This window comes from Rhinolophus hipposideros (assembly GCF_964194185.1).
Source record: "Rhinolophus hipposideros genome assembly, chromosome: 4".
In the NCBI taxonomy this organism is placed as follows: Eukaryota; Metazoa; Chordata; class Mammalia; order Chiroptera; family Rhinolophidae; genus Rhinolophus; species Rhinolophus hipposideros.
Genome location: NC_138050.1, coordinates 103089507 through 103109610, shown reverse-complemented (window position 1 = coordinate 103109610; position 20104 = coordinate 103089507). Strand labels below are relative to the sequence as shown.

General features: G+C 37.5%; 1 protein-coding gene across 2 annotated transcripts in view; it reads right to left on the bottom strand.

The window, feature by feature from the left end:
* The window catches only part of COG6 (component of oligomeric golgi complex 6), a 64219-nt gene that overhangs the window by 14859 nt on the left and 29256 nt on the right, over positions 1 to 20104 (bottom strand). For both annotated transcript variants that reach the window (XM_081046080.1, XM_081046081.1), the window contains 10 exons: positions 19736 to 19829; positions 17480 to 17608; positions 17311 to 17402; positions 15721 to 15785; positions 10313 to 10404; positions 7650 to 7767; positions 6151 to 6282; positions 5666 to 5833; positions 3144 to 3251; positions 2043 to 2096 (listed from right to left, as the gene is read on the bottom strand). In XM_081046080.1, coding sequence (XP_080902206.1) covers positions 2043 to 2096; positions 3144 to 3251; positions 5666 to 5833; positions 6151 to 6282; positions 7650 to 7767; positions 10313 to 10404; positions 15721 to 15785; positions 17311 to 17402; positions 17480 to 17608; positions 19736 to 19829 — 1052 coding nt within the window. The remainder of the gene's footprint in view (positions 1 to 2042; positions 2097 to 3143; positions 3252 to 5665; positions 5834 to 6150; positions 6283 to 7649; positions 7768 to 10312; positions 10405 to 15720; positions 15786 to 17310; positions 17403 to 17479; positions 17609 to 19735; positions 19830 to 20104) is intronic.

The following is a 20104-nucleotide window of genomic DNA, read 5'->3' as shown; positions in this document are numbered from 1 at the left end:
GTATTATATTATACCTGGTATTATATTATATTAATTATATTATATTTTCTGTTATAAAGACCTGGTCTTATACTCCACTAAAATAAGACCAGGTCTTATATTAATTTTTGCTCCAAACGACGCATTAGAGCTAATTGTCCAGCTGGGTCTTATTTTCAGGGAAACACGGTAATTTAATTCACACGTTATCACAATTCACAACTGTATTTTTTAGACATTTATTTGGTTGTGTAATAGCAGCATCCCTCACTAGAGCGTGTTTCCTTTCATCCCAATTCTTAGTACGATGCCTAGAAAACAGCAGATACGTGGCCAGGAACTGTTGAAATAATAAATGGACAGCTGCTCTTATCACTGTGAGTCACGAACACATGGCAGGACCTGGGTTGGGGGCGGGAAGAGCTACAGAGTGCTGTTGTGCTGAATTGACGTGCCTCGGAAGCATCCAAGAGGCAGCAGACAGTTATACATAAAATGATTGATCACATACAAAACTCAATCAAAATTTTGTTTCTTTAGAGAGAAATAAGATAGTCAATTGTTTTTAAAGTTTAAGGCAAGTAAGAATTTGTAAGGAGTTCAAATATATTTTGTGGGTTTATATTGTGGACTGTATATGTGTCGGGTGGAAGGAGAAACAGAGGGAGGAAACACATTTATTGAGTACTAACTAAGGTTACTGATCTTTGTGTAGACATAATGTCCTCATTTTGGGCGGTAAATGCCTTGAAAGAGAATTACTGAGTAGTATGGTGACTGTGTGTCTGACTTTCTAAGAAATTTACCTCTGTTAATAAATCTAAAATGTATTCATTTTCATTTATTTTTTATTTGAACTTTTTAGAAGCAAATCTTTCCATTCTAAGTTTCTGCTGTTATGTTTGATACATAGAAGTTATGACTGTTATTTCTATACATACTGTCTTATCATGACATAATATTCCTTATTTATCCTGTTTGGTGCTTTTAAAATCTACCTAGTCTGTTTGTAATACTGCCAACCACGTGTTCTCTGCATTTGTTAGGGATCTTGGGTTATCCCTTTTACCTTCAGTTAAGTTTAGCTCTGGAAGGTGACAGAGAGGGAAGCCCTGACATTGAGAGAGTCATCTAAGAGAACTATTTATTACTGTCAAACCACTGTGGCTGTGAGTGTATGTGATTATTTAAACACCAGGCTAGAGCAAAGTACGGGGTTGAATGGGGTTGCTAGAAAGATTAAAGAGTTAACTCGAGAACCGCTCAGCGCGCTCAATGAATGTGAACGGGGGTTACTATTCATTGCTGCAATTATTATTACTGGTGTTATTACTATAAGGCTTCCTAAGGGGACTGTTCCTATGAGGGCTAATGGAGTGGCATCCAACTGATGAGACACACACGCGAAGTACATACTTAAAACATGGAAACAGCTACAAACAGGGGTGCACATGCAAAAAGGGGTGTGCAAGCAAGGTCTTCACTTGAAAAGAGTGACAATAAGCAGGTTCGGGTGAGCCTGACACTCAAGAGTAACGTGTTATTTTAAGACTCGAATCCAATCCCAGGTATCATCCCAGGAAGAAGTCAAGCACTGTACGCTAGGGATCACGGACAGTAGGTAGGAAGTCTGGAACGATCTATAGCCCACTTCTTCGTGTCTGTCATCCCTGTTTCTCCATTAGGTCACCGAAAATGAAGAAAGCCTACGCAGGAATGATGAGACTACCAGGGCATGGTGGAATAGTACTACAGGGTATGTCTCGGTCAGACCGCCTAACTTACAGTAACATATGTGCAATCATAATTACTGGACCCGATGGGAATACAGCACATCAAGAGATAAAAATGTCGTATGATATCAGACGGCGAATGGATGGGGGAGGGGCGTTGACACAGTGTGAGGGATATAAATGATAAATGGCTAAAATTACTTTGTGCACCTGAGACTAATTTAAAAAAAAAAGAGAGATAAAAATGTCACCCAGGACAAAATGATCATACAGGAAAAAGAAAAACGTTCCACACATAATCTAAATTGAAATGCTTTGTCATGCACTTACCATTGCAGCCTTCAGTGCCACAGAATCTAGGTTGGGCAGATTAGCTAAAGAACCCTGAAAAACAAACAGAAAAAGGCAAAACCAAGAGGTTAAAAATGTGCCATGCGTTTCAGTTCATCTATGGAATACGGTCCATTAGTGGACTGCCCAAATTTGGAAATGTAGCTTATTTCCAAAGAACTCAAGTGTCAGCCCTTCAGCCTCTTTTTGAGCTGTTTGTTTTTGTGTAAGGCCCATGAAGGCGCTATACTACTGGACAGGTTGGGAACGCGTAAGTATATCTACAATGTAAGTACCAGCGTATTTCAGATTTAGAAAAAGAAGGCAATGAAGCGCAGAAAATGGCAGTGAGACATGGAGGCTTAAGGGTTAAACTTTGACATTTTTAGATAGTATTAAAAGCGAAAACTCTTCCTCCTGGTAGAAATGTGTTACTACTTTATCAAAACAAAAACTGTACAACTTGTGATTTTCGCGAGTTTCATTTAAGAGTTCCTGGGCTATATTCATGTTAATACCATTCAAAAGAGTTCTTTGCTTTTTAAAGAAAGATTTTTTTCCATGGTTTTCTAGGGTACCCACCAATCCCTTAGCTATTTCTACTGGAGTTCTATAACTTATCAAGATCATATGTTGTCTTTACACCTATTTACCTTTCCCAAGTAATAGACCATGATCTGCTAAATTAAAAAGGGTATGACTGCTATTTATACAGTAATGTATGCATTCAATCAACTGTTAGAGCTATAGGGCTCAAAAGCTTTCCAGGATGAATATCCTTTCTACATAATACTAAGTTGATCTATGTGCATTACTTTTAACCCAAACCGTCTGTAGTAACAAGGACGCTTCATATTTTGGGGCACTGCACTATACCCCAGGTAACCATCTAAGAACTGTGTAAGTATTATCTCACTCATTGTTAGAACAACCCTGTGACACACACATTACCCCCAGTCTACACACGGGGACATAGAGAGGTAAGTCCCTTTCCCAGTGAAAAACAGTTATTAGGTGGCAGAGCCAAGATTCACACCAGAGCCTAGCTCTAACCACACTTTACTCGTGTGTTTCTCTATTTGGGAACATGCACGTGCTCACCTGTTCAGGTTTATGTTGCTGTACAGTGTTATAGATATAACTCAAGCCTGCTCTAGTTAAAACATAAGAGGCTTGCTCATTTATAAGTGTGTCCAAGTGTGCTTCGACCTAAAATAAAACACAACAGAAAGAAAATATTTTAAGAGAGGAATAAGGCTGATAAGAGCAGAAGTAGATTGCCTGGCATCTTGCTTCCTCCTCATGGGGTTTTCCTTACAGTGGCTATGAGGCCCAACCACAGGGCACAGGCTGCTTCCTTTCCCTAAAGAGAAGTCCTTCCACAAAAGGGAGAAAAGGTCTTACTTTCAAAGATGATAACCAAAGAGGATTCCAGGATCAGCCACTGGTCAAAAATCTGAGTTGCTTCTCAGCTCTTTTAAAAGCTGGTAAGAAGCACAACACAAACAACACCACTAACGACAACAACAGTGTGAAACAGAACACGTAGGACCACTTCTGGGAAGTCAGCCTGACAGCCCTGACCTCCTCCCTCCCTCATGCTCCCAATTTGCTGGGCTGACTCGGCCAATCAAACCTGCCGCCTGGAACGGCCTGAAGTAAAGGCCGCTGGGGCTGAGGCTAAGTGCTCCTGAGGAGAAGGCAGGTCTGAGACAACCAGGGAAGAGTGGAGGACCAGCAGAAGGCTGGCCAGATTTCAGGTTCAGGAACTAAGAAGACCCGACTAGCGGGAATGTGGTGTCCAAGGAACACCAGTAGCTGAGCCCCTCCCCCTAAACAACTTACACCTGATTTAAAAGAGGTCAGGTGGTTCTGAGAGGAAACCCATCTGAATAATCAGAACAGGTGTCTTTTCCTGAGGTAACACTGAGGTATTGGAAAACATAGAATACTTTATTATTTTTAAGTGAATGCCTAGGACAGTACAATTCAAGTCCTGACTTACTGGAAATCAAAGAAAACCAAGATGTGCAAATGTAAACATTTAATGGAAGAGTTACTAATAAGGACTAAATTAGCATCTGAAAAAAAAATGGAAGAAAAATAGAACAAATAAACATCAGAGAAACAGATTAAAGTGAAGAGATTTAAAAGAAATTAGAAGATAGATTCAGAAGTTAAAGCTAACGAAGGACAGGAGCTTCAGACTATAAAAAGTAACGGAGATGTAATAATTAATTAAAGACAACAGAAAACTTTACTGAGCAAAAGAAAAGGTTGAATCTTCCGACTGAAATGGCTCTGAAAAGTCCAAGATGGAAACAGTGGCAAAAGAGACATACCAAAAAATAGACTGAGGAACTCTCTGAACGCAAAGGAAAATCCTTAGAAGAGTCTAGGTGACAGAATAGGTTGCCACAAACAAGAGAGAATCAGACTAGCCTGGACTTCTTACTTGAAACACTAGAAGAACCTTAGTAAGAGTGGAAGAAAATTAATAGGATTGCTAGCAAAGGTCTGAAAACAAGGCCCTTTTACTCAACGAGGTGACCAGTTACTGTGGGCCTAACACCCCATGCCTTCCAGCGCCCACATCCTGTACAATCCTCCCTGTGTGCTGACGACAGGCTGGTCCACACAAGCAGCACTGGCCAACAGCCTATCGGCAAGCGTGACCAAGTGCAGACGTAACAAGCACTTACGGGGGGCCTGTTCTCTTGAAATGCAAAAAATGTCATGGAATATTTAAGAAAACACTGGTAATTGGTGATAAAACAGACTGACAAACACCTGATATATCTGATATCTTAGATTTAGATTTAGACAAATGGCAGAATCTGGAGTTGAATTAGTGATACATACAGTAAGAAAAGAATTTTATTCTATAAAAAACAAAGTCATGCAAAAAAGGAAACTTCATTATACCTCATTATATTTCTTTTTAAAAAATGATTTAGAAAGTATCACCAACTGAGATGTATCAAACTCATTCCTCAGAAAATCCCAAAACTTTACAAATGAATTTTGACTATAGCCCCTGCCAAACTGTTTACATACTTGTGATCACAGAGCATTCAGAGTTTTGTTTTGTTTGTTTTTTAATTATATCTATCAAAAATCACTATGTCAAAAATCAGATCCCAAGCATCTGGTAAACTTATAAAAGGCTTTGTTTCAGTCATTTTGCAACCTCTTCAGTGACATCATTTGGTTTAAGGACTAGAGTGATTGGTATAACAAGTTGTAATGTTTTGCCTAACACTGGTTTACACATAGTTTAAAATATCCGTCCTCTGTAACGCCTTCTGCACTAATTACACAGCTTGAAAAATACAGCATATTATCCACAATTCAGAAACTGAAATCTGCATACAGAATAATTAAGATTAATCAGAAAAGCTTAATTGTACCATCACATGCCAGTTTTAATACAATGTCTTATTCATTATATATTCTGACTTCTCAAAACAAAACTAAAACACTGAATGTGTCTGTTTACATGTGTGGCCTCCCAGCCAACTTAACAAGGGATTTATAGGAATTAGGTCATAACGCCAGCAACTGAGGTCATATACAGAAAAAGGTTCCAACACAATGAGCAGTCATTTTACAGCAATATTAACCTGAAACTGTAGCATTTCCAGACGTCTGTCAGTAAATTCAAACAGAGCTAATGTTGTCTTCATCATATGTAGGGAATTGACCATGAAAGTGGCCATGTCAGCTGTGCCTAAATTGCTGGCTGATACAGTACACATCTGGAGGAGAGGATCCAAGACACATGATAAAACCTATAAATGAAAAATAAAATTAAATTTTTTCTGTACTTCCCAATCAGTGATACAGGACTGGGTTAATGGCACTTCAGAATGAATGCCAAACTAATCAGAAGGGGATTAACTGACAGAAGTACATAAGAAAATGCTTAAATGGTATAACAATCCTAACAGTTTTTAAAAGGAGCGTCATTGAATAAATACTTTTTAAATTAAAGAGAAGTGGTTTAATATTTGAAGGAAAAATCCATGGGTCAGAAAATGTCAGAATTTCAACAGAATGTACAACAAAGGAGCAACAAGCAATCATTAAAAATAAACTTCCAACATACCTGCACAAAATCAGCTTGACGGGCATCTAACGGTACAACTGAAGAATCATGAGATGCCAAAACTTCACGCAACAACGTGAGTGTCTGATTTAATGCAGAACTTGGTCCAAGGTCAGGCGGTGGAAGTTCAACCTACAATAAAGTACGGCTTATCAAACGCTGCTTATTATTTTACCACTAAATTTTAATGTGTATATACAAATGCCAGGTCACCATAAAATAATACATACAAAAGATATAAAGCATTAGCTGACACATTAGAAAATCAATTAATTTATCAACAGCTTATTTTATATTAATCAGCACAGAAAATGAGCTTTTTGTTAGATTATCTCAGAATTAATATACCACAATTAGAAGTAAAGAATTTGTATTTCTAAAATTCAAAAAATTGTAAAGAAACTTAGTGGTCTTTGAATTACAGAATTATATTTTCATATGGATTTGAAACGGTCTACTGTTTTGTTTTTCTGGCCAAGTCATAAGAAAAAAAGCAATCCAGAGACTTGCATTTCCCCAGCTATAATATCATTGAGAATCAACACCCAGCCTCAGGCCCAAATCTCAAAGATTTGCGTCCAATGTATAGGTTTGGGGCTAGGAATCTATGTTTCAACAAGGACCCCTGGCGATTTTCTGGAGACTGGTCCATGAGCCACACACGTCACAGAAACAGTGTAACACTGCAATTGCCTTGCCTTTCACTGGGGGTCAGAAAGGAAACTCCTATTAAGGCATCTCTGAGTTTAGGAATATAAGAATTGACCAGGGACTCCAGATGGGATAACTACTGACTGTGCTACAATATATTACAAACTCTGTGCCTAATATAACCAGGCTATTAGATATAGTAGTATCATTTAAAAAACATGGTGATCATGATGCACCCTTTAAAAACTTGAATCCTTAATAATAAAACAAAAATAAAGAAGGGTATGATCGTTGTAAACCCATTCCTTTCAGTCCTGCCACAATACACCGCTTAATTTAAAATATTAGCTCTCATAGGACTCAATCAGGTTTTTGTTGTTAATTTATTTGGTTTTATGTAGGGGAGGGGCAGGGATTTGTTATCTTATTTGTTTTCATATTTATAGTATTTAACTCATAGGTGCATAAATTTCACAAGGACAAAACTGGACCATCAGAGAGTAGAAATATAAGTAAACTGTGTAGGAAAAAACATTTAGTAAGAGTTCCAGTTTTCTAATCTGTATAGTAAATCTGATTTAGTTACAAATTTTTGGTTTTAGAAAACTAGAAGTGAAACTAGGGCTTGAGAGCCTATGTCCAATTATGACCCAACATTACACTGTTCCAGAAACACAGACTGTAGACTAGATCCAGCAAGCATCAAACGAATTTTGTTGTTCACAGGGGGAACCCAAAAGAACACCGTAGAGTGGGAAAAATCATCACCAGCGGAAAAACAGCACAACATTTTACAATGTGAAAGACACACATTCACATAGTTTCAGAGATGCATTTTTCAAACATACCTTGTCCATTAATTTACTCGCATGAAGACTCAGGCTATTAAAGAATATCTTTTTGCTGAGCAAATGCATTTCTTCAATGGTGGTCAACAACGTAGCTGCACTATTTCCAACAATGCCACTAAAAAGGAATATTTCAGATTCAGGCAGAACAGATAAAATAATCCAATTCTTCAACTGAGTACAATTCTTTAGAAAGATCGAGATCTAAATAAAAAGTTTTATGTAAACTATAACCTGTGAATTACAACAAGTACTCTAGTTCACCTTGGCTTCACTACTATCGACTACACCTGCAAACTACCACATTGATGGTTTCAGCCTTGATTTCTCGGTATGATCTGCTCACCCAGCAGCTCCTGTATGCTCACAGGTACATCAAATCTAACATGGCCCAAAGTGAACTGACGTCTTCATGACACACCCACTCCCATCAGCTTGTTCCTCTCCAGCAAATGACAATACCATTCACCTACTTGTTCAAACCAAAAGTCAAGAGTTCATCCTTGACTCCTCACATCTTACCCCGTATCGTCCATATGTAAGTCCCATTGGCTGTCACGTATAATACCTCCAGAACCAACTAGTTTCCATCAGCTCCAAGACTGTCACCCTAGTCTAACGCATCATCTCTGTTCAGAACCACAAACTGCTTCCTAAAGACCTGCCTTGTCCCCCTCCGCCCCGTAACATTACATCATCCACATGGTGCTGGTCACCTTGGTCATCAATCAGCTCAGGTCACTCAAAACCCTCCCCCATCTTCCCCAACCCACTCAGTAGAAAATCTACATCCTCACCATGGCTTAGGCATGCCTACAGGATCGGCCCTGCCTTCCTGTGACTTCCTCTCCTACTCCTTCTAATCCATCCCACTCCAACCACTGGCCTTCCCCCTGGTCCTCTGTAACGCAAGCTTTTCTCGGCCTCAGGGCCCACGTAGCCCTATGGCAGGACGCTCTCCTCCAAGACCTTTCCAATCCCAACGCCTTCACCTTATTCAGGTCTCTGTTTGAATATCACCTCTACCAAAGGGACCTTCAAAAACAGTCGCACACATATATGCGGTCACTCCCTATACTTTCTACTGCTTTTCTCCTGCTTCATTTTTCCTCAATGTCCTTGTCACACTATCTACAATTACTTTATTCTTGTTTGTCTCTGCCATTAGAATGTAAGTTTAAGCACTGTCTTATTCACTGCCGTTTCCTTAGCACCTAAAAGTCTGACATTTATAGTTAACTTTTTAATTGACTAAAGGAGCAAACTTGTGAACAAGTAGAAAAAGTACATGAAAAAATGTATCAAAAGATCCAATTATCACCCTTGAAATTATCATCTTCAAAGACAGAAAAATTATAATTCTCAGAGTTTAAAAAACCTACTATCATGTTCAGAATCCTAACGATTTTATTCTTAGCATTCTCCACATTAGAAACTGAGTTGTCATTATCTTCAAATAACAAATTCCATGCAGCACAATTATGGGCATCACTAAATAGGTAAGTTAAACATTTCACCATTATCACTGCGTAATACAGCGTTAGTTATGTGTTAGCTGCTTTCAGCCATTGTGTTTTGTAAGTATGTCTCATTCTCTTATTTTAGGAAGTCTATACCATTACAATTGAAACTAATGTATTGCTCTTGAGTTGTGGCAAGTGATAATAAATTTATATCTAAATTGTAGAGGACTAAGCCAAATCCTGTCTCTGATCAGTTTTGTGGCTTGTTAGTTTTGTTTGAAAATCTACCGATAGGATATAGAATTCATCTCTTAGCTGTGAAGTTTGGTGTGGTTACTCTCAGCTACTAGGAGATACATAACCCCACTGCCATGGTCTCTTTAGTTTTGCAAACTAGTGATCCCTGCACCTTTCCTGGATCTGTTAGTTACAATTCTCTTGGATTTTAACAATTGGCTTTCTGTTCCTGATACTGTCCTGCTGGATAAAAAGTAATTTTTAAAACATTTTTAATGATTAATATGGAAATCATCAAAAATAAAGCTTGAAAGGACATTGTTTTAACACAACTACACATATTACATCGTCTTATGGTGACATTTATAATAAAGCTCAAGTGTATACCATCAACAGATACATGCAAAGTGAAAATGAATACAAATTTTAGAGTCAAAAATTGTATTTTAAATCAGACAAGTGGTTCCTAATCAGATAAGATAGCTTTTATTTAGAGACAGTAAAGTAGCTTTTATTTAGACTAGATAAAGCTACGCTTCTATTTTGTTCACTAATAGAAAACTAAATGTTAAAGAATTTACGTTACTTATATTCAGAATAGGACAGTTCATTTACTATGCCATGTTCTCGGTGTAATGTAACAGTTGCTTTAGGTGCCAAGGATCTCTTTTACTGACGCATTCCTATTGTATCGTAGACTCATACTGTTGTAAAAGCTGTGTGTGTGCATGTGTGTGTATCTCATATAGCTATGTTTGGAGAAGAAAGGCAACAGGAAAGGATGGACTCAAAGAATAGCACATATAATACGCATACAATGATCCACACAGTTCATTCATGTGGGGGCGGTCAACCAGTTACACTTAGTCATGCAAACAGTGACAACTAAAAGTCTTACACTGAGTTCTAACTGAAATGAGATCCACACAGGATTTAACAAGCATATTTAACCATTCCACTTACCTGATTGTATGATGGTAAAATTTAAGGAGGTTAGAAATTTTATATAATAAAACTGCCCCAGGTTCAGCAACTATTACTTGTTCAATTCGAACCTATTAAAAACGTGAGAAAAATATTAAACATTTCTTAAAAGCATAACTTCTCTTTATTAAGCATGTGTTGTAAATAGCATTAAACATGATAAAATATTACTATTACAGAAATCACAAAATTTCTTCTAAATAACTTCTGAATATTAAATCATAGTGAGTGATAAAACAACAGGAACATTTTAACACAGATATACTCTCCAAAAAAATGATCTAATACCTACAGAACTGGCTTAAGGCAGCTGTGACCAAAAATAATCAATAGAATGATGAAATTGTTTTGAGGTTTTTTCACCACTATATAATGAAATTTAATTCAGCACTGAATTGCAAAGCAATTGTTACATCCCTAAAACTGATTCTCAGTGAAAATGTGCTGCTCTCTCACCAAATATTCAAAAAAAATGAAAGAACTCTTATCTTTAAACTATTATACCCAGTTTTTTTTTATTAATTAGAGAATAGGAAAGCAGACAAATCTTAAATTAGCACCAACATATTTGTCTAATTATAAACTACCAGGGTATTATCAGATCAAGTTCAAGATTAACTTGATCTGTCTCAAGATTAACTACTACTAGGAATCTTGTTTAAATTAAATTAAATTCGATCCCTCACTGATCTCTCTCTTTATAGTCCCTAATTAATGAGTATGATGTAAACCCCACTGATATGTGCTCATTTACGTATCATATCTGAAGCTGCTGCTTATATTGTGTCTTATTTCCTAACTAGTCTACACACAATGTGTTTTCTGCTTCTTTTACATCTCTGTAGCATCTGGCAGAACATACACACACAACACGTTTCACAAATGCTTTTGAAAGTTGAGGTCTCTCCGTACTTCAATTTTGCAATATGTCATAATACCAACAAGTGTGATGTGCTAAAATAAGATTTTAAAAATGTATATATGTGAGCATAGAAAAATTTCTGAATTATAGAAATTAACTGACCTTTACATTAAAACGTTTGTGAAGCTGATTCATCCGTTGCCATAAGGTATTAGTCCAGCTATCACAACATTATAGATCGCAGACAGCATGTGAATTAAAAACCATAATTTTCGTATTATAATTTCTTTCTAAATCCAAGGCCTCAATAGTGACTTATATATTTAAAAAAGTGATGTTTTCTAAAGTGTAATTATTACGGCCAAATATAAAAAATATTAATGTGTAATGTGGGGTCTCAGCTCCCACTCCCCACATAAGGACACAGGATATGGTGAGGCCAAAAAGGAACACCCACGGAGCCACAGATAGGGGAGTCAAACCGCTATACTCTCGCTGGCGGCCGGGCGAGACACAGGAAGCAGGAGCCACACTATCCACAATGCAATCCGCTTGCTAACCACATTTTCTAGCTGCAATCCGCCGTCTGCTTCTCTGGCAACCAACCAACCTCACTAGTGTAGCCACGGCAATTATATTAGTGGCTAATGGCTAACTCGTTACAACTGATGGCCAACTAGTCACAGCTGATGGCCATCTACTACCCGAGCCAGCACCTTTCCACGTGAGTTCGAGAGCCTGGAAACTGCTCTCTGGGACTCTGTCCCCACATAATTGTAAACAGACAGCTCTTGCCTAGCAGAGTTGTAACACCATCTCAGCTATCTGGCAACCTGTCTTCCAGAATTTTCAAGCATCAAGAAAATACTCTTCATTCCAACTCCCTTGAGAAATAAAGCGGGAAAAGAGAGGAGGGAAAGAAAAAAAGAAAAAGAGGGAAGGGCGGGAGGAAGGAAGAGGAGAAAAAGAAAAAAAACTTTCACCTCTTTTCACACACACAAAGGTTTTGAGGAAAAGTGGCCTTTTAGCTTCCATGAAAACAACAGAGAAAGGGTGAAAAATCAGGAGATTTATGCATGATACACCAAGATTGGTTGGTTTGCCACACTGTCTTATGAAGGTTATGTAAAAGGCCAACCATTTTCAGCAAAAGCCAACAACTGTAGGAGAAACTACAGGACAGAAGAGAAACAAAAGGAGAAAGTAAAATGGGTAAGAGAGACTAAGGAAGTGCTGGCAGCAGCTATGATACTAAGTGGGAATCACACACACAGCTGATGGCAGTGGAGAAAAGTCACTAGCGGAGCTCAGAAGTAGTGACGGGAGAACGGCTGAGACATAAAGAGCCTAGGACAGTCCTGGCACCTCATGAGCACTTAATAAATCGTGACTGCTCCAAGTGGCGTAGATGATAAAAGCAGAAATGAAAAGCAGCAAAATGGGCAGCAGACAAGCTGACAACAATCTCGGGAACAGATAAAAGACAACAGTGGCTCTCCACCCCATGCCAGAGAGAGTCAGATCAAAAGAGTGAGCGAGCAAGAGAAAGAGGGAGAAATTGTGTTTATGGCCACGGGGATGAGGGAAGAAGGGAGGACAGCAAGGGATAATGACAACGCTCCTTTCCCTTCCATCACAGAAGGCTGCTCAGGAGTGACACTGTCCCCAAGGACACACCAGCACCCCTAGGTACTGACTGTACCACACAATGCGGCATTCAGCTCTGAGTATTTCCCAGGCCACCTAGCTTTGTATATACACCTATTTTTAAAGAACCCACCATGATTTAGGGAGCTCAGCAGCACATAACACACTCAAGTTGTTATTAAAAGAGAGAAAATTCATATACTGGCTGGTAATATCTCACCAATCTAGAACATTCACCTAAAAAGAAGGATCGTTTGATCTATGGACATGAAAAACAAAGATTCATTATATTAATTCTGATGTTTTTAGCTACAACCTTGGAGTAAAGATACCTGTACAGTCATAGGCTTGATGTTGATGACCCCTCTGCAAAATATGTAATTTTATTCCTATGTAATTTTAAATTTAGAGCAATGATTTTTAAAACTAGAAATGACTTTAGAGATCATATGTTCATGCATACATTTACAAATATGTAGTCTACTACTTGTGAAATTTCCCTTTATTAACTCAAAGAAAAGGTTAAACATGGAGTAGAGTTAAACAAATGTAGTTTTACAAGGATATCTCCCACTACCATTACAACCTTTTGTTTATGCTTCTAAAACTTCAAAATCTCCTCTGCCCTAAAAAAATTAAATCATATAGAGTAAAAAGACAGAACAGAAATTTAGCCAAAACATCTATTATCTTATGCCATTATGAAAAGTTTAGCTGCTTATCAATTAGAAAGAAAAACATTTACATTAATGGAATGTAAAAGCAAATGGATCACTAAGAAAAACATTCCAAATTTTAATTGCAAAAGAAAATAGGAAAGCTTTTTTTCTTCAGCTAACAACTATATCGTGAGAATATTAGTTATCTAAATGAGGTAATAAAGAAAGAAAATTCTTAAAATGACTAAACATCATCTATGAGTACTCATAGGAAGGCAGGAGCTGTTGGATGAGATAAGACGTCACTGCCACACTAATCTGATGTGTATCTACTACCTGTTAAATATACTCTGGAATATGCAATAAATGTTACTATCATATGGAAAGATTTCAGGTTTCTGTCACTTCAGAAACTAAAGAGCTTTTTGTTCATTTTACAATAAAAACATCTTTGCTTGCTTACTTAGAAGACGTTTCTTCTTCACCTTTTGCTATCTTACGTTAAAATTTCCCAAGGAGTCACAATAATGGCCCACAATTCTTATAAACACCTTTCCGGGCATATAAACTTAAAGAAAATCAAATGAGAATGTCTAAATACATTGTAAAACAACAGCAGACTGCAGCATGTAATTTCTTTATATATCCAATGGATGTTATTTTAAACATTTTTAACATAATATTTGTTACTCCAACCAGAACAGGAAAATCTAAGGCCCATTCCAATCCAATTCCTACGATCCTAGAATTATGTTTTATACAATTTACTTAAAAAGAAAAGCTATAACAGGGAACATAATACCATAAATAAAGAGAGGGGAGAAAAAAAAGTAAGGCAGATAAAATTTATTCACCAAAATGACTAGGAGTTTCATTTAAATATATGTAATTACCAAAATGTATGAAAAATATAAAAAGGAAACTTATTTTTATTCTCCCTTTTCTTCTTTTATCTATCCAGTAACTGCTAGAGTACAAAACAAGGAATATTTCTATGAGTATAAATGTCTGAAAACCAAACTATGGAAGTAAATTTTTCATTTGGGAGAAATAAGTAAAATAATTTCAAAATAGTTGGCTATTTATTTACTGAATATGCAACTGAGCCTTAAGATGATCAAGTTATAGTAATAAATAGGCAAGTGGTAATAATATTTATAATAGTAATAACTAAAACTATCACAAGGTGTGAAATTTCCTTGCATGGAACAAAAGACTAAAGAAAATCTGAGGAACAAACAAAAAAATTAGTTTTAAAATTTAGTTCTTGGTAATAATAAATTATAAAACTTGTGGATTTCAATTTCTATATAGTATAGTGAAGTCGGTCAATAAGGAAAAGTAAACCAACAATTGCAAAGCATTCTGGGAATATCAATAAAGAAAAACCGCACGTGTTGCAAGCCCAGCAGACACCAGGAACTATGTGCTTCAGCTATACAGTGGTACCTCGGTTTTCGAATGTAATCCACGAGCTCTGAAACGTTCGAAAACAGCCAACAGTTAGGCCTCAGGATCTTGCACTCAGCAGAAGCTGCGTAACATGTTCAACTTCTGAGTCATGTTCGAAAACCGAAGCATTTACTTCTGGGTTTATGGTGTTCAGAAACCAAAATGTTCATCAACGGAGATGTTCCAAAACCAAGGTACCACTGCAATTTTCTCCGTTAATCCCGACAGCCCTTGGTAGTGGTAGTTTTATATATAGGTTTAACGTGAGCAAATTAACGTGCAGAAGAGTTAAGCAATTTGAACACATGAACACAATGAAGCGGCTAAGTGGGAATTCTCACACAAATTTGACTTCAAATTCTGTTTCCCGTACTACAAATAGCACTGGTAACACATACATATGATTGTCTCCCTGGAGCTATCATTTAATGTTATAACAAAAATTTACTATACTTGAAGCAATAAAGACTAGTTATTTCAATTAATAGACTTTCTCAACTAATTAACAAATTACTGTGGGAAAAATAATAGGTAAAAAAAATAAATCAACATATGCAAACTGAGAATATTTCAAATTTTCCTTCTTAGAGAGAAAACTGATAATGATTATTTTAAAATGTATCTTATTATCTTGTAGCAACACTAATGTGTTAATTTGACAAAAATGATAGCTTTAATTCAAGCTGTTATCTGTGTGTTTAAACTCTTAAGCATAAGGCAGAATTTAACCAGATACCATATAAATATATAAATACAAACTATTTTACCTTTAGAGGCCTGCACACACCCTCAGTGATATGCCCAACAACTTCTTGAATATTTTCTTCAACACCTATAATTAATCACAACATAACTGAAAAACTTTGTCCATATTACGCTTCGCTTCACAGACGTTCACACGACTAACAACAATAATAATACATGTGATTGAGGGCTCTAATAACAAACATTTAAAATAACCTTAATAATATTTTATTAAGTTCAGTATCTTCTAGGGCATTACTAATGATGTTAATATCTGAGTCTAGAATCCTGTTAATTCATTTGACTGTTGATTAATAAAGTGAAGATTACTTGGTGAGAAAATGTAAATAGGAGTCACAGAAAAAAAAAGACTATAAAATACATTTATTGAAGGAAGTGATGTGAAGATGTATTAACATGTGTTGTACTATGGTAACATCTTATTCTAGGCAGATGCAGACATAAGCTGAGGGTATAAAGATGGAAACCACACCTTGCAATCTCACGAAAAATGGACATTTACTAAATACCGACTATTTGTCAAGCTCTGTACTGGGGACTTCATTTATAATCACCTTCATTTTTATAGATGGTGAAACCGAGGCTTAGAAGAATTAAGCCACTCCCACAGAATAACCTATTTCGTTTAACTCCAATCTATTTTCTTCCTGCCTTTTAATGTTACCTCTCATATAAACTTTATGAAACATCTTTTAAGAAACACATTCTCTTAAACTGGATGATTAGAATAACAGAAAACTTGAAGAAAGTGCAGACTTTGTGCCAGTCTAACAGATATGTTGGTAGAATTTCAATATCAAAGAGTTAAGAATGAGGGCTAGTCCCGCCAATTTGTACACAGGCCACTCCTGCAGATCACGTGCTAACCCAGAATGATGTGGGGCCATGCTGTGCAAGAGAAGTGATACCAGTCACAATAATTCACTTCACTTCCCACCAAACCAGAACATCTTAACTACCTGTTAACCCCTTCTATAACGCTCATTTTAAGATAGTCACAACAAAGGAGATTTTAAATTCTGTGCACAAAAGACATCAGCGACTCAAAAACAGTAATTTTTCTTCCTTGAAAGCAAGACCAAAATTTTAAATACATTTAGTACATAGGTAATTGTTCAAAAAACTTGACAACAGCCACATGAGAATGTAAAAAGGGGGTGGGAGTTTCCTTTCTTCCCTCTCATGTGGCTGTTGTAAAGTTCTTTGAACAATTACCTAAATGAATGAGTTGTTTAATGTCTGTAAGCAAGTCGCTCGGCCTGTTTACTCTCAGATGAAATGAAAACAACCCCACCTTCTGCCTTTAAAGTGCTGTGGCAAGGGAGACCTGAGATACCGTCTGCTGAGGCACCCCAGAAATGCCTCAGAAGTGAAGCCGAGGAGGCCAGGCTTGATACAAAGGTCATCAGCCTCCACTATCAAAGTGCACAGTTGTGGGACAGGATGAAAGTGATGGAGAAGAACGTTTATTAGCAGCCAAGGGGGAAACAAGAGAAAGATGAATTTGCATGGGCATTGTACCGTGGAGGCGTGAAGAAGACAGTGAGACAGAGAAGCCCTTAGGTTTCAGCAGTAACAACCGGAGGACCTACCTTGTGTGGTTACATGCTTGAGGAGAGCTTCCAAATGTTCCTTTTCAGAAGCAGTAGCTTGATGGAGCCAAGCCAGCATATCTCCTACATATCTAATGGACAATGAAATGTTAGTCAAGATTTCTCTCCGGGAAACACCCAATAGTCCAACCCTGCCCGATTACTATACCTCAGAGGGTCATGGGAGTGCATTTCGATGGGTCTAGGCGTACCCCCTGGGCCCCCTCTTGTCAGCGCATCAATAAATCCACGGACAACCGTGCTTCTTCTGGCTGTTCCAAATTCATCTAAGGTATACCTGGAAAAACAAGTCATGTGACAAATAGCTGTTTTTCTTCCCAATGGTTGTATCAAACTATTCATGCACTTTCTAAGGTAAGACACTAATGGAGACAAAGGCAGGGTGAAGAACAAACCACAGAGACGATCACACAGTCATGTGGTAACCCTGCCCATGCAAAACCAGAGCCAAGCCTGAGAGGGCATGCAAAGCAAGGAGAGAAGGCACCAGAGGGCGGGGGAAGCTGGTGCTGGCAAGGATGGGATCCCCCTGCAGAAAATGGAGGAGCCCAAACAGACCAGGCACAGAGAGCTGCAGGTGCTGGAGATGCCAAGCGAAGGGTGCGCGTTGTTGATAACTGTGTACTTCCGGTGACTGTATAAAACTTTTATCAAGTTTTATAAAAATGCAGAATTTTGTTTAAAAAAAGAAGAAACTCAACAAATACATGAAGGATTGAAAAAAAACCGAGTATTGTATGTATTACTACATTCTTGTATAATTTATATTCTGAAGGTTTACCAAAGGAAAGAAGACAACATCAATTTTTGATTTCCACTTATAATTTCTTTTTCAAGCAATTTCTACACTTGATTTATCAAAAGTTAATGCAGTAGCATGCCAATTATATGCCATCTAACAAAAACTGAATTTGCAACTTTCCCCAAAGGCTTCAGTGACTGACATTTCTCTTGTGCATGACATTTACACACGGAAACAACGTATACATTACTTAAGTTCACAGAGTGCCATCTGGTGGCCACTGCAAGCATTTGCAATCAACTGCTCTAAGGTGCAGGTTCTTTCTCAAGCCACATCTTTGCTGCTGCTGGTCCCTCAGCCTGGAATATTCTCTCCTCCCTCTGTTCCTTGAAACCGCCTATGCAACCTTCAGAACTCACTTTATCCACTTCCCAGAGGAAACTTGGCCGATGCTCACCCCGCTCCCCTACCATAGAATACTTTAGCCACAGCGCACCTAAGCCACGGCCTCTAGAACAGCACTTCATATGCTCACTAAAATGGACGTGTCTGTATCTGGTTCCATAAAATAAAACAACTTGAGGACAAGTTGTTTTATCGATATTGTGTCTCTAGTTCTCAGGACTCTGCTTAACACATAGTAGGTGCTTGGTAAGAGGCACTGGAATGTTATTTTTACACAGCTGTCACAGCATGTGTGTTCTAGAACCCTACTTCACTAAGTAATGTTCCAACCAGAAAGCAGAGTAATGGGGGAATTCCCTAAAAATATTCCTAGCATCCAAAGGCACGGTTCAGAGCATGACTCAGTGCCCGATGCTTTTCCTGATCTCCCTATTTTCATACTATTCCAGGCATTAAAAATAGAACAAGTATTTCCTTCTATTTTGTATGAAAAAATAAAATAATAACATTAAAATACGGAATAATAAAAAATACACCAAACAAGTTAATAATGCATAGGTTCTTGTCCAAAACATTATCACACATCTCTTGGCTGCGTAACTTACAAGATCAAAGCCCTGGATCCTCTCTTTTCTTGAATCCTATTCATAGAATCCTCATTTAAATATTTCTTTTTTTTATCTCTGGGTAATTATATTTCTCAGTCCTCTAGTTGACCTTCTCTCCAGGGTAGGGTTGCTATAGGAGTTTTACCTACAATTCCAAGGTAGTTAGCAAGAGGACAGATTGGGGAGAAGCCCCTCCCCTCCAAATAAATGTAAGCGGTAGTCTAGACACGCGGAAACCTTGGTTTCCCTTCCATATTGCATTCTGTAGCATATAATATGCGAGTAAGAGATGCTACCATGTTTCCCCGAAAATAAGACCGGGTCTTATATTAATTTTTGCTCCATTAGGGCTTTTTTCATGTACAACAATCTACATTTATTCAAATACAGTCATGTCATCTTCTTCAGGAATATCATCATAACGTACTAATTGCATTCGTCTGGCTAACGATCTTAACTGGGGCTTATTTTCAGAGTAGGTCTTATTTTCAGGGAAACACAGTAGCATTGATACACATGAGATGAAAATATCACCATAAGTTATTATAAACATCAAACCACTGCATATGAATTTGATAATAAAGAAAGTTAATATAAATTATCAAAGAAAAAGTAGGCTTTTTTTTAAAATTAGGAATAAGTCACCAACTTGTATAAGACAGGTCTGTCCTGCAGGGCTTCCACTGCTTGGGTTAACACTGGAGATATGTCGCATGATTCTTGCGTCAACGCTCTGCATTCACCTGAGAAATAATGAAATCATGCCCCTTGTGAAATTAAAATCAGGTGTTTATTATGTCCACCGTAGACCCACAGTCTAAATTCTATAGCAAACATCGATGAAAATATGCTTGGAAAAACCTAGAGAACACGCCAATCAGAAGCTAGTTTATGCAGTCAACTAAACTAAAAATTTAAGCTTAAGTATTTATATGACTTTAAATGACCACATATGCTGTCTGGTACATCCCAAACTTGCATTTCATTATTATAAAAAACAAAACAAAACAAAACAAAA